This window comes from Bos javanicus, chromosome 19 (assembly GCF_032452875.1).
Source record: "Bos javanicus breed banteng chromosome 19, ARS-OSU_banteng_1.0, whole genome shotgun sequence".
Taxonomy (NCBI): Eukaryota; Metazoa; Chordata; class Mammalia; order Artiodactyla; family Bovidae; genus Bos; species Bos javanicus.
In genome coordinates, this window is record NC_083886.1 from 11,943,751 (window position 1) to 11,959,463 (window position 15,713).

General features: G+C 36.3%; 1 protein-coding gene and 1 non-coding gene across 4 annotated transcripts in view; one reads left to right on the forward strand and one right to left on the reverse strand.

Moving 5' to 3' along the window:
- CLTC (clathrin heavy chain) overlaps positions 1-15,713 on the forward strand; it is a 71,298-nt gene that overhangs the window by 28,178 nt on the left and 27,407 nt on the right. For all 3 annotated transcript variants that reach the window (XM_061390188.1, XM_061390186.1, XM_061390187.1), the window contains exons 5-14: positions 1,134-1,247; positions 1,655-1,828; positions 5,586-5,783; positions 6,480-6,680; positions 8,692-8,844; positions 9,436-9,558; positions 10,422-10,559; positions 10,869-11,033; positions 11,149-11,329; positions 12,704-12,867. In XM_061390188.1, coding sequence (XP_061246172.1) covers positions 1,134-1,247; positions 1,655-1,828; positions 5,586-5,783; positions 6,480-6,680; positions 8,692-8,844; positions 9,436-9,558; positions 10,422-10,559; positions 10,869-11,033; positions 11,149-11,329; positions 12,704-12,867 — 1,611 coding nt within the window. The remainder of the gene's footprint in view (positions 1-1,133; positions 1,248-1,654; positions 1,829-5,585; positions 5,784-6,479; positions 6,681-8,691; positions 8,845-9,435; positions 9,559-10,421; positions 10,560-10,868; positions 11,034-11,148; positions 11,330-12,703; positions 12,868-15,713) is intronic.
- On the reverse strand, positions 420-546 carry LOC133233137 (small nucleolar RNA SNORA2/SNORA34 family). The gene has a single exon (XR_009731613.1). It is a non-coding gene; the product is annotated as a small nucleolar RNA SNORA2/SNORA34 family (small nucleolar RNA).

A 15,713-nucleotide genomic window follows, 5' to 3' on the forward strand; every position in this document is an offset into this window, starting at 1 on the left:
CCCTGTAACTTTCATATGGTTATATATCTTGGAAACCGAGTTATTTTTTAAGTCCATTCCTCACATGACTAAGCAAAATATATAGTAGTCTTCCATTAACATTATTTGCTCTCTCTTGCCATTGCTTGCTGATGTAGCATCAGACATTTTAAACCAGAATGTTCTCATCCAAATTTCTGAGGTGTCTGTGATTAAAGCGACTACTCATGTTGAGTCTATACTTATCTGTATTTAGAGTAGGTGTGGGCAGAGAAGACTTTAATAACTTCAGTTAGATTTCTATTTGGAAAATTTAATTGTAATCGAAAGCCATGAGAATGCATTTTTGTGTGTATTGTTTTACCATTCTTTAAGGTAGATTGAGATGTGGTTGAGCTGTTCAACTGACTTTTTAAAAATTTTTTTTTTTTTTTTTCTTGAGATGTTTCTTTCTAATGAATTGACCATTACATTTTCAAGATCTGAAATGGCCAACAGACCATAGAAAGAGACTTCTTTAGGCTCCTGTTTGAAACCAATAAAATTTTTATCTTGAAGTAATACATATTATTTGTGGGAAACGATCCTGTGCTCTTTTCCTAGTTTACCTTAATGGTTACGTCTTACATAGCCATTTAGTACATTTGACAAACCAGAAATCGACATTGGTTCAATTATATAATTGTGTAATTTTGTCATGTATAGATTGAAGATACATACTATTCCATTACCACAAAGATTACCTTCTTGCTACCCCTTTATAGTCACAACCACTTACTGCTAGCTTGCCATCTCTAACCCCTGTAAATCACTAATTTACTTTTCATTTCTGAAATTCTGTCTCTTCAAGAATGCTTTATAAGTTGAATCATATAGTATGCGATCTTATGAAGAGTAGCCATTTTTTATGTGTTTCCACTGGACATTGTGTCTGAAAGTTCATTTTATTACTGAGGAGTGTTCCATAGTATGGTTGTTACCATATAGTTTCAGTTCAGTTCAGTCGCTCAGTCATGTCCTACTCTTTGCGACCCCATGAACCACAGCACTCCAGGCCTAGTTCAGCTATTTAGGACATTTGGTTGTTTTCACAAATAAAGCTGCTATGGTCCTTTTTAGCAGTTGATCATAAGTTTTACTTTTCTTTTGAACAGTTACATATCATTGAAGTTGGCACACCACCAACAGGGAACCAACCATTTCCAAAGAAGGCAGTGGATGTTTTCTTTCCTCCAGAAGCACAAAATGACTTTCCTGTTGCAATGCAGGTATTTTAAGCAAAACAAAGGAACTTGAAATTTGTTTTCTAAACACGAGTAATTAAAAAAGTACTACTGACAGTATAATTTTAAGTGGTGCCTTTACTCAGAAATAGCGAAACTTTGTAAAGTAATACTTCTTTATGTAATACATAAATTGGGTTATCCCAGGTTCTTCAAAATTATGTTTTCTCTTTTATCTTATACAGTTTATTAATATTCTTGTGTTTTATGTAGGAGCTTGGGACATTGCATATTTGAATCTGCAGTAAAAATGAAGAAACCATAAATACTAGTTTTTAATTTTTCATAAAAGCCTCTTGTCAAAATCCTAGAATTTTACCATCTCTGAAATGGAATGGGACTAAACTTTCTGATTGTTCATTATTACTGAAGTACTTATTTTCTTTATACAGATCAGTGAAAAGCATGATGTAGTATTCTTGATTACGAAGTATGGTTACATCCACCTCTATGACCTTGAGACTGGTACCTGCATCTACATGAATAGAATCAGTGGAGAAACGATCTTTGTCACTGCACCTCATGAAGCCACGGCTGGAATAATTGGAGTAAACAGAAAGGGACAGGTAAGGACACCTTGAAAATCAAATTAGGTGATAAAAGAAAATAACACTTACTACGGTTAGCCTTTTGCCAAAAAGTAAATGGTAATTTTGGATGTCAGAAAATAATGTATATCTAAAAATACAGATGCATATATATATTATATACTACTATGTACTCTGCAATCTCTCTTTAACTGTATCTCAAAGAGAAGGAACTATTTGGCATATAGTATAGCCACCTAAGGATTGTGTTTGTGTCTCTGTTATCAAGAGAAGTGGCTCTTCATGCAAAGAAATTGATAGGGTGACATCTGACAGATTGTATACTTTTTTTTTTTGGCTGCACCCCAGGGCTTGTGGGATCTTAGTTGCTTAACCAGAGATTGAACCCAGGCCCCAGTAGTGGTGAGTCCTAGGGCTGGACCACCAGGGGATTCTAAGACTGTATACTTTTTATAGAGTTTGCTTCCTGTAATCTGTAAGACTCATTATCAACTACAAGGAAAAAAATTCTTCCTTTGTCTTTTTTCTCACCTCTTTAATTATTACTGAATGTTTAATGTGGGAAGGTGATATGTTACAGTAGCTCTGGTAGGTTCAGTGGGGTACTTGAAAAGTTACCCAGTTTGCTGTTCTGACTTGTCACATTTGACAAACCTCCTCACACCACCTAACCCAAGTTATCTTTTTTTCTGTATTTTAGTGTTTTAATGTAATTTAAAATATTATGCCTAGAAGTATCTTTTTCCCTAAAAAAAATGGTTAAATGTTATTGACCTTTCCTTTTGTTTGTTTTCCTCCAAATTATTGTTTTTCCTCAATGGTAAATGAAAGCAGATAGGTTTTTTTTTTTCTCCTTTATTCTATTAATTTTCAGAACATAGTATGTATGTGAAGAAAGAAATACTGTAGAGAAAGGGAGTCTCTCCCTACTCATCCATCCTTTCCATCAGTTCCACATCTGATTAGGTGCTTCTGCTTTAGGGAGCCCTCCCCATGGCACTTAACACAGTGAGTTACAGTTGCTTGTTTAACTACTTCGTCACTGTTCTTCCTTAGGAAAGGGGCTTTTCTTTTTTAATTGTATTTCTGCACTAGTCAGTGTCTGGCACAAAAGCCACTTTAAAAATTCAGTAGCATTCATTTATTGAGTTGCATGTGCCTCTCGTGGAAAAATCAGGAATGAATGTGTCTTTTGGTGAACTAGATTACTGATAATTTATAATCATAAAGTTGTTAAGCCAGAGATAATTGTTTTAACTAAAATATCCTGAAAATTTTACCATTATATATTAATATTCATAACTTTGATTATTGATTGTTTCCCTTCCCTCTCTCCACAAGTTTTCTTTGCCAACTGCTTTGAATAAGATGAATATTCACAATAACCTATAGGGCTCAGGGCTCTACTCTTTTGATCAGAGCTAACTATAGCTGGACCTGACCCAATGCCCTGAAGGAATGAGTATGGTTTCTGTTGGTTGCAAAATTAAAAGTGATCAAGATGACAGTCTGAACTTGGTAGAACTGAATACTTTAGAAGATACAAGAACCATCTTTTCCCCCTGTATGTCTTAAATACTGGTTTCTAGAACTCTGCTAATACAATCTAAAAATGGGATAAAGATGAAACTATGGATTTGGTATTTGGGGAAGGCTACAGAAAGTACAGTTGGAAGTGGGTTTGTTCATCTTCCTTATTTTTCCTAAGAAGTAGTATTAAAGATGAAAATGTAAATAACTATAAAGAAAGAATTCTTTCTTTTAAAAAAAGACCTCTTAACATGGGGTATTAGTGTCACATTGCAGATAGAGAATGACCTAAGCTTTGGAAGATGGAGGTCAGATCTGTAGAAAGGAAACACTTGGAGGTTAAAATTTCATTTTCCTCAAAGGGAATAATAGAACAGGCAAATATATATTACTTGTTTGGTTATTGAGTTCTCACTTACTTGGCAAATATTAAGCATTTACTTTGTGTTCAACACTGCCCTGGTGCGAAATATACAATTAAAGACAAAGATAAGTTCCTTTCTTTATGTGGAATAGTGACTGAGAAACACTGGTATGAGAAATAATGGTATGAGAACTGTCATTACGGGGAATAGAAGTAGTTTATAAGCTGGGGTGTGTACCCAGATCTGGTGTTGGGGAGAGGAATGGATGCATGATGAAGGACTCCTTTTCTCTTTGGCAATTGACAGAAATTCAGCTTTTAAGCAAATAGATCGGCATTCTGTGACAATGACTTACTTGGGGAACTGAGGGTAGGTAATTAATTGTTCTTTAAAAAGAGCAATTAGAAGTTGCTCTTTACTGGTGCCACATTTATTAAGCATCTACTGTATACCTTGCAATATATAAGGTGTGTGAGGATTTAGTGGTCCTTTCCCTCCTTGAGTATATAATTTGAACTCTGGGAATGTAAATGTAATTAAAATTACTGAAAAATCAGAGTTAAGAGGAATCTATCTTAAACTTCGTCCATGTGAGCCCATGCCATGTTAAGAATGGATGGTAGCAAAGCAATTAGAGTTTGGACTGTATGAGATCGGGAGTTACTTATATTACAAGACAGCTCTATTTTCAGTTCAGTTTAGTTCAGTCGCTCAGTCGTGTCCGACTCTTTGCGACCCCATGAATTGCAGCATGCCAGGCCTCCCTGTCCATCACCAACTCCCGGAGTCTACCCAAACTCATGTCCATCAAGTCGGTGATACCATCCAGCCATCTCATCCTCTGTCATCCCCTTTTCCTCCTGCCCGCAACCCCTCCCAGCATCAGGGTCTTTTCTAATGAGTCAACTCTTCGCATGAGGTGGCCAAAGTATTGGAGTTTCAGCTTCAGCATCAGTCCTTCCAATGAACACCCAGGACTGATCTCCTTTAGGATGGACTGGTTGGATCTCCTTGCAGTTCAAGGGACTCTCAAGAGTCTTCTCCAACACCACAGTTCAAAAACATCAATTCTTCGGCACTCAGCTTTCTTTATAGTCCAACTCTCACATCCATACATGACCACTGGAAAAACCATAGCCTTGACTAGATGGACCTTTGTTGAGAAGTAATGTCTCTGCTTTTGAATATGCTATCTAGGTTGGTCATAACTTTCCTTCCAAAGAGTAAGCATCTTTTAATTTCATGGCTGCAGTCACCATCTGCAGAGATTTTGGAGCCCCAAAAAATAAAGTCTGACACTGTTTCCACTGTTTCCCCATCTCTTTCCAATGAAGTGATGGGACCAGATGCCATGATCTTCGTTTTCTGAATGTTGGGCTTTAAGCCAACTTTTTCACTCTCCTCTTTCACTTTCATCAAGAGGCTTTTGAGTTCCTCTTCACTTTCTGCCATAAGGGTGATGTCATCTGCATATCTGAGGTTATTGATATTTCTCCCGGCAATCTTAATTCTAGCTTGTGCTTCTTCCGGCCCAGCGTTTCTCATGATGTACTCTGCATATAAGTCAAATAAGCAGGTTGACAGTATACAGCCTTGACGTACTCCTTTTCCTATTTGGAACCAGTCTGTTGTTCCATGTCCAGTTCTAACTGTTGCTTCCTGACCTGCATATAGGTTTCTTTAGGAACCCCCATTTGGTTTAGCAGCACCCCTTAGTCTTCTGTTTTCTGCCCTCTTTTTTTTTTTTTTAAAAGTGGCAGCAAGAAAGCAGCCATCACAGTTTTATATTTTGTCACTCAGTGGTCATCAGCATTAAACATATTTAGTATCTGATGCTCAAGTGAACGCATTGCAGCTGTTCATTAGATCTTAAATTGCAGGTTCTCTCAGTATGTGTGGAAGAAGAAAACATAATCCCTTATATCACCAATGTCCTACAAAATCCTGATTTGGCTCTGAGAATGGCTGTACGTAACAACTTAGCTGGTGCTGAAGAACTCTTTGCCCGGAAATTTAATGCTCTTTTTGCCCAGGGAAATTACTCAGAGGCAGCAAAGGTGGCCGCTAATGCACCAAAGGTACGTAGTTATGAAAATGAAAATTGCCATGTTTGGATTGATGCCAGCGTGGTCTGTTTCTAATACTGTTAGGAGTGGAACCAGCTTCCCACAGAGAAATGAGTATTTTTTTAGGATATGTTTTCCAGTAGAATGAGTTTCTTCTAGATTTAGTTAGTTAACTTTTCTATGCTCTAGATTTGGTTAACTTTTTAAAACTCAGATTGTTAGAATGATGTGTAGATCTAACAGGCTCTGATTTACATAGATGTAATAATGTTTACTTAGTTGGATCTTATGATAGCTACTAATTTTATGTCTTAAAGATGAAACAGATCTTGTTCAATTCATGGTACGAAGAGTTGTCTGAACTTGACCTGAATTTATCCTCATCATTTTTGTATTATGTTGGACTGAATTAATACCTTACTCCCTGACCGGTAATGAAATTTTTACTTAACCTAATATGAACCTGGAATAATACATTAGCATTATGATTAGGTTGGTATGTTTCTGATTCAGAATAATCTCATAACATTGAATCAGAAGTTTGACAGACATTGCCTGAATCTTTACCATTCAACATGTTGAAAAGTTGAGATTTGGTTTCAGTAGATGGAATTATGCCTTTAAAATTGACTTAACAGATCCATGAAGTTATTAGTGTGATATTGAATCATCTTTAAAAGGAGTCCTTAACATTTCTGTTTCTTAAAGGGAATTCTTCGTACCCCAGACACCATCCGTCGGTTCCAGAGTGTTCCAGCTCAGCCAGGTCAAACTTCACCCCTACTTCAGTACTTTGGAATCCTTTTGGACCAGGGCCAGCTAAACAAATATGAATCCTTAGAACTGTGTAGGCCTGTACTTCAGCAGGGGCGGAAACAGCTTTTGGAGAAATGGTTAAAAGAAGATAAGGTATATTAACTTAACGTTAACATATTTTCACTTTGATTAAATACCACGTTAGCAAGTTAAAAACACAGGCTGTACCAGAACATCTCCATCCGTGATTCATTGTTTGTAGGAATGGTGAAAGAATAGACACTGCATGAGATGCATAGGCGTGTTTTCTTTTGAAAATGGGTTATTATTGTGGCATGTTGAGGTATCTTTATTTTAAAAGGGAATCCAGGATTACTTGCTTGGTGGTTAAGCTTAGTGTGAGACACTTTGCATGCTTTGCGTATTTGTCAACACGTATAAACTCATGGGGACCTAAGAATGTATTCCTGTCTCCCACATCCCACACTTGGGATGCCCAGTATTTTCAGCCATACAACATTGTATCTTTTCTTCTAGAACTTCCCAAATATCAAAATGGTGGAGCCGGTTAGGTGTGTAAGGGAAATATGTTATATACAACGTGGAATTGGTTAACAGGACATCAGGACTGATTAGCAGTGATGCAGATCCCCAGAGTCACTTCACAGAGAATGTTAGCTGGCATTACATGAAAAAATATTAACTTATTAGTTTCTTGAAGTTATTTAAATATGAATATTTGAAAACTGTTGTTAACCAGCTTTCTTTACTGTGGGATTTCTCTATCCATTTTATGTTCACTCAGTAGTTAACGAGTTTCTTTTCACATAGAGCATCTAATAGTATTATGTTTTCTAGTGTATATTATGAAAAATGTCACCTATTTGTAAGACAACTAATGAGTTTAAACAACCTATTAGTGATATTATTGCTTTCATACCACTATAGAAAGCCTTTCTCCACAAAGTGGCAATGTTGAATTGTCATTTCTTACGTCAGTGTCAAGAACTGAGGTGGTCCTATTTTATAGCACTCTGGGTTGTGAATAAGTTTTAATGTTAGACCTTTCAGCTTTAGTGTATGTTGGTAGTATTTCTGCATTACCAATGCTAAATCCTTGTTTCTTGACCCAGCTTCTGGCAGTCTTAGAGGATACTGGAGGATAGAACTTCAGAGTTGGGGTGCTTGGACAGGAGTCTGCTGAAGAATAGTTACTAGCCACATAGTACTTGAGGTCCGTCCTAATTGTTTAAGATAAGGGAGGATGAGAACAGCCAAGGTAACTGAGTTGACCAATATAACAATGTAAGAGCTTTTTGGGTATCATTACCTATTTTGGTGAATGGTCATGTAGGATTCATTTGTGGTGAAAAGGACACTGGTCAGCTCTACATTAGTGTATTCAGTCGAGAGGGTATAGACTCTGATAGAACGTCTCATTATTGAATATCAGTGATAAGCGCTATTCTTTTGACATACTTATAAAATAGAAAGTCAACTCTAGTGTGTAAAGCAAAGCTCCTTTAGAGAAGCGGTTTCCAGATTGAGCAGCTTAGGCAGATTGAACGGCACAGAGGAGTGTGTCTCCATGTATACCACCTTAAAATTCTAACATATTTATCTGCTTGACTTTGTGAAATTAGTGTCCTGCTTTACAACTTTTAAACCCCAAAGTCAAGAAGATAATGAAGCTTAGGTCCTACAGATCATTCCCTAATTTTAAAGTGGTCTTTATGGTAACCTCAGCTGGCTTTTTGAATCAGATTTTCATTTGATAGCATTACATTAGGAGCTGGATTATTCTTGTAAAATTGAGACCATCTGGGACTGATACCTGAATATTCTTAATAGTGAGAAGTGCAAGATTCTGCTTCTTAAATATTTATATGCCTAACAAGATAGTTGGTAGAATCTGTACATGTGAAGTCTTGGTGGGTTTTTATCCTTAAGTAGAATGTGTGGAGAATTCTACTGAGACTTTGCTCTGAATACAAAATCAGTAGTCTTTATAACCATAACTCCTGCGTATTTATAATACATTTTGGGACAACTGGGTAACTAAATGCCTGTCATATTAGTTATTATTTATAATGGAAGTAGTAACAACTGCCTATTTATAAAATAGCTCATGGATTACTAAATAGCCTCTTTTCCCTTTGGACAGCTGGAATGTTCTGAAGAACTGGGAGACCTTGTGAAATCTGTGGACCCTACATTGGCGCTTAGTGTGTACTTAAGGGCTAACGTTCCAAATAAAGTCATTCAGTGCTTTGCAGAAACAGGTCAAGTCCAGAAGATTGTTTTATATGCTAAAAAAGTGAGTTCAATGAAACAAATTCTGAACATAAATTCATTAAAACATTAAGAGAGAAATTATCCTATAGTCACTCTCAGTTTTAATAGTAAATTTCCTTAAATTTTTATGATTACTTGGGAAAGTATAAAGCACTAGTATGGTTCTCATTTACAGAATCACTTTTCAAAAATGGAGACAGTTACTCTTGCATGGCATTTAGAACTTAAACTGCTAGGGCATGTTTAACCTATTAGAACAAATTTTTTCATGTTCAATGAGACTGAATAAGCTGATTATAAAAATTTATAGCCGTTTGTTCAAATATATTATCACCAAGATCAAGTTGTCTTATATAAACCAAGATCAAATTGAGCATCTGTTAAAACTGAATTTGTACTTTCACCAGTAGTTCTGTAGTAAGAAGATTCTATTGTAGAAGCAGTATTTATTTCCCATGGGGGTGGGGGGGGCACCCATTGCTTTTGGTTTGTTTTTGTTCTGTGATTTCTTCTGTCTTTTAAAATCCATTATTGGAGTATAGTTACGAAAAAGCCTTTAAGTAATATAAAAATGGAACTCTGCAGCAGGGCTTACATTTTTGTCTGTTTTTAGGTTGGATATACTCCAGACTGGATCTTTCTGCTGAGAAATGTTATGCGTATCAGTCCAGATCAGGGGCAGCAGTTTGCTCAAATGTTAGTTCAGGATGAAGAACCTCTTGCTGATATCACCCAGGTAAACAAATTTTTTTTTTTTTTTTTTCAGGTAAACAATTTAAAATGTATTTTGTAGAAGTTAATTTATGTAGAGAATCGGGGTGGGGGGAGCGGATCTGAGTTTAAACAACCTGGAGAACAGGTTAACTTTTTTATTTGTAGAACTTAGAGCTGTGTTTATTTATTTACATGGATAAATTTCAACTGTGTTACCTAAGAAAAGCAAGTTGTAGAAGAATGGACAGTAAGATACCATCTATATGTATAGCTTTAAAACATGCAAAACAAATCCTACCTCATTTAGTGATATATGTATTAAAAATACAAAAAATATAGGTATAAGAAAACACAAAGGCTAGTCTCTGCCACTTGGTGAAGGGAGAGAGAAAATGCATATATGAAGTGGGAATCAAGGACTCTTTCGTTTTTATGCTTTTGTGTATTTTAAACAGTTCATCAGGGACTTCCTGGTGGTCCAGTGGTTAGGAGTCATGCTTCCACTGCACGGGGTACAGATTCAGTCCCTGGTCAGGGAACTAAAGTCTGGCATGTCCTGTGGTGTGGCATGCATGTGTATATCAATCAGTCAATCAAAATTTTAAATCTTGCAGTTTATATTCTGCTACTATATAGTATCTTGAAATATTTTATGGGTGTGTTTACTAGAACTAAAGTAACTGTGGAAGATAAAACTTCCTGTTAAATTATGAGGTTATGTTATCTAAATAATATTCTTTAAATCTGGAATTTGATCTGGTAGTGTTTTATGTATGAAGAAAGAGATAATGTTTAATTTCCTTTCACTTACCTGTATTGTCAACTGTATCATAAAGTAGTTTTTAAGTATCTTAAAAACAATTTCCCTTACATCTTTTTTTGCAGATTGTCGATGTGTTTATGGAATACAATCTAATTCAGCAGTGTACTGCATTCTTGCTTGATGCCCTGAAGAATAATCGCCCATCTGAAGGTCCTTTACAGACGAGGTTGCTTGAGATGAACCTTATGCATGCACCTCAGGTACGTGTTTTCATGCATTTTATAGCATGTTTCTGTCACTGTTTTTCTATAGCTGTTATTCACAGCTGCTTAGATTAAGTTATTTGAAGCTACTGAGGTTTTTCTATAGCTGTTATTCACAGCTGCTTAGATTAAGTTATTTGAAGCTACTGAGACGCCCATTCATCATTTTAGAAAATTTGGCTAAAATTCTCTTTGTACTTTCTCTCCTTTATCAGTCCAGTATTGGATCTTAAGGTGTAATCTGGATATGGAGTTACTGATACAGGTGGAGTGGTAAGATAAACTCATCCTTTTATGTTTTTCTAGGTCGCAGATGCTATTCTAGGCAATCAGATGTTCACACATTATGACCGGGCTCATATCGCTCAGCTGTGTGAAAAGGCTGGCCTCTTGCAGCGTGCGTTAGAACACTTCACTGACTTATATGATATAAAGCGTGCAGTCGTTCACACGCATCTTCTTAACCCTGAGGTATTTCAGTGTCTTGCCTATTAGTTACCATTAATTGGTATACTGAAAATGTGTTTGTGTAACCAAATGATCCATTGGATTTAATATTATTTCACTTATTTATTTTGTCCTCTAGTGGTTAGTGAATTACTTTGGGTCCTTATCAGTGGAAGACTCCCTAGAATGCCTCAGGGCCATGCTGTCTGCCAATATTCGTCAGAATCTACAGATCTGTGTACAGGTGGCTTCTAAGTATCATGAACAACTGTCCACTCAGTCTCTGATTGAACTTTTTGAATCTTTCAAGAGTTTTGAAGGTAATTAAAAGTTTGAATCATTTTAAATGACTTAAGATAGGCAAGAGGGGTATACATCATAGGTTATTAATGGTCATAGGCTATTGGAAATTCTTTCTCCAAGCTTATTTTGATGGAATATTTTAAGTTTTATTGTCAATAAATATAGTCAGGCATCATCTGTATCAGGTTCTAGGGACATGAGGTGAATAGACTGTCTGCATGGATATATTATAGGTCAGTTAAAGGCAGAATCTTAACATACAAATATATGTAGTAGCTTTGTCATATTTGAATAAGATGAAAATACTAATGATCGGGTATATAATGATCATGTTTATATTGTCTGACTTTTGTAATGGCAAAGGATTCTAGCCGAGGAAATTTTGTGACTTGTCCGTGTAGCAGGTTTTCTCAGTCTCAGTGCTATAGACATTTTGGGCTGGATGATTTGTTGAGTTGGAGGGTATGTTGTTGTATGCCTGTAGGATATTTGGCAGCATTGCTGGCTTCAGTTCAGTAAATGCCAGAAGCATCTGCTCCACCAGTTGTGACCACTGAAAATGGGAAGAAAACCATTTCGTCCACAGTTGAGAACCACTGTTGTACTGAGTGCTAATGTGATCACTGTCAGTGGCTTTTAGATTCCTTAGCTAAACATCTGGTCTCTGCTTAACTTTTCCTCCCTCTTTTTATTGGACTACTCTAGACAGAAGTAATAAGAGATTTCTACATAATTTTCTTAATTTTTTCAGTTCTTATGTTAACTGTGTGCTACATTTATACTCTTCATTCAGTACGTAGCCCCCAGCCGCATATAGCTGTGTAAATAAAAGTATTAAAATTGAATGCAATCAAAACTTTAGTTCTTTAGTCACACTAGCATTTCAGGTGCTCAGATGCCACATCTGGTTCGTGGCTGCTATGTTAGTTAGTGCTGATCTTAATAGAGTATTTGCATCACTGCAGAAAATCCTATTGGACAGCACTGCATTAAATTCTTTTTAAGCTACTTTTGTGTGTTTTCTATTAACTGCATATAAAAGCACCTGTGTAGTGGACTTCATTCAGAATTTCTCATCTGGAATATGTTGTGATAATTAGTTTTGATATTAAGTAGCTGTCTCCTATTTCTCAACTACCATTAGTAGAAAGCATTGAATTTTCTGGTCTGTCCATTTATTGAACTGATTAGTGGATTATTTAATATTGAGTTTTTTGAGCAACTAGTTTTTATTTGGGAGTGGAGTGTGCAGTATAACAGTGTTTTGTTTGCTTGTTTTTTAGAAGTTTGGTATAATTGACATAATGTTTTTTAATTGCTTAAGTATTTTTTCAGGTCAGTTGCTCTCAAAGGTACACCTGTGCTTAATTTCAATTATTTCTTTCTTTAAGGTCTTTTTTATTTTCTGGGATCCATTGTTAACTTTAGTCAAGACCCAGATGTGCACTTTAAATATATTCAGGCAGCTTGCAAAACTGGGCAGATCAAAGAAGTAGAAAGAATCTGCAGAGAAAGCAACTGCTATGATCCTGAGCGAGTCAAGAATTTTCTCAAGGTAAGTGGTTTTGAGTAGCACATTTTCTGGTTGGCTTGAAGATCAGCAGTCCTGCAAGGGTTTGCTCATAGTTTAATTTTTTTTTCCCCTAAAAGTGAAATTCTTAGAATCTCAAAATTGTATACTGAATGATTTCTTCTAAATTTCATACTCTGTGGTTTCCTTTGAAATAAGGAAGGAAATTGGTAAGTAATATTTAAGAATGACCATCTGTTTAAGTAAAGAGAAAAAAAATCACTATCTTTAAGGAATTTCCTTTATTTCACTTTAATTTTAGAAGAAAATTTTTGTTAAGTGATTGTAGACACTCAGTGTTATTTTAGAATATCATTTAGGCACTTTTTGAATATTAAGTTCAGCTTGCCCTCAGTATTCTTTTAAGGGGCCTGTGTATGCCAAGGATTCCACTGTGTAAAGGAAATAGGTTTTTCTCTGTCATCAGTTAGCCCAATTCTAGAAATTAAATATTAATCATGCGTAATTTATAAACTGAAGGCACAGTCAAACAGAAAAACTACAGCTTTGTGACACACAAATTTGGTTATGGAAAAGTAGAACTGCCTGTGTTGGAGTGAAGAGTAATAGTTTAAAGATTTGTAGGTCTTTAAGGCACACCTGAGGGCAGTTTATTTTATTTAATGTTTAGCTTTGTCATACTTACTAATTACTTTGTGGGGAAAATAAGACTTTAACGTTGGCAGTCATTTATAAAAATTAGGAAATTACAGAACATTCAGATCCCCCCAATATGTATTTATACACTTTTAGTTCAGTTCAGTTGCTCAGTCATGTCTGACTCTTTGCGACTCTGTGGACTGCAGCACACCTTCCCTGTGCATTACCAACTCCCAGAGCTTGCTCAAACTCATGTCCATCGAGTTGGTGATGCCATCCAACCATCTCATCCTGTTGTTCCTTCTCCTGCCTTCAGTCTTTCCTAGCATCAGGGTCTTTTCCAGTGAGTCAGCTCTTCGCATCAGGTGGCCAAAGTATTGGAACTTCAGCTTCAGCATCAGTCCTTCCGATAAATATTCAGGACTGATTTCCTTCAGGATGGACTGGTTTGACCTCCTTTCAGTCCAAGGGACTCTCAAGAGCCTTCTCCAACACCGCAGTTCAAAAACATCAACTTTACACTTATATTAAAAATATATTAAATGATTTCAAAGATTGTATATGAAGTTCTTAAGTATTTTTTCTTTTGGAAGAATTTTAGATTGAAACTAAAACCAAAATATTCATTGTGTAAGTTAGTAGGAAAAAATAGCCTTTTCTTACTCCTACAGTGATCATTTTTAGATAATGTAGATTAAAGAGCTTAAACCCTTAGGAGTTTTAGTGTAATGATGTAAAATGCTGAAGTTGCCTTATATTTTAGATTAAAAGATAAACATTCCCCCAAAAGTATAATGTCTGGGCCATCGTGAATATTCTGAAGATCCTGGCTAGAATGATATGTGTGAACCCAAGACTTCTGGGGTCCGAAAAAAACATCCAAATGAGAAAGATTTGATACTCCGTGCTTGACCTAGTGTACCTATAGTACAAGTCAGTTCCTCCGTTGAGTATCAATACTGTATCCTTTTTGGAAAAACGCTACCAGATCTTAGTGATTTTGTTTTTCTTAAGCTCTCAGCTTTTATGCTTCAATTGTAATTTCTTTAGCATTGAGTTGTAATATTTGAGTTATCATATATATGTAAAGCAGGACTAAGTTAACTATTTTCACCTAATTATGATCTTAACGTTCAAAAAAAACTCTTGAAACTAGGATGTGGCTGTCTTACCTTGCTTACCCCTCGAGATCTAATTAGATGAGGAATCCCCCCTCCATGCTTGTGAATTGTGTGCAAATCTAATAGAGGAGAGTGGGTGTGAATTACGGGCTTTTGAACCAGTCAGACCTGGTTCAAATTCCTTTTCTTTCTATAATGAGCTGTTTATTCCTTCAGTAAATGCCTAGCTCTTACCTCAGGCAAATTAACGTGTTGCAGCCTCGGTTTCCCCAGCCACAAGCTGTGTTTGTGAGGAACCTGATGCCATAGGTGTTCAAGTGATAAAACCGTGCTTAATAAGCTGTGTTGGTGGCCTTGAAAATAAGCTATTATCAACCTTGCTAGCAGGCAAGTTTTGTTTTTCTGATTTTAAGTTATTCCTAACTTGAAGGAATTTTAATTCCCGCCCAAGTTAGAGGAAAAACCTAATCTCTTATTTAATAATTGGAGATGGGAGCTCAGTGCTAAGATGCCACTGTTGGCTATTCAGCCCAATGAGAATGAACATACTGGACCATTTACTCACTTTCCTTCCTGATCTGCCGTTTGTAGCTACATGCTACATCTTATCATCACTGGTATTCAACTTCATTTTGGAGGTACTAGTTGTATTATAATTGGTGGTGTATGTAAACTGTGATAATAAAAACACTTCTCTGAATCTAATCTTGAATATTAGACAAGGGCCAGTTATATACTAGGCACGAGGAGAGCAAAGAGTGATAGAATAAGAACTCTGCGTTAAAGTAGCCTGTAAGCAGGATGAAGTTCTGTCATTAGCGTTGACTCGTGCCCTAAACTTGTGGAACTCTAATCTTGCATAGAAAACATAAAACTGTTCTTCAGACCCATGCCTCTTGCTACTTTTGATCTTATTTTCCGTCTTTTTTTTTTCCTGGTTTTGTTTCAACCTCACTGGCCTGCTTGTTATTCCTGTAACTCCCCAAAACCTCTCCTGTCCCAGAGCCTTTGCTTGCCCTTTCCCATTTTCCTCACAGACCTTCCTGACCTGCTTCTGTACCTTCTTAGAGATTTCTAACCAAATGTCACAAGGAAGGATGTCTCAGATTA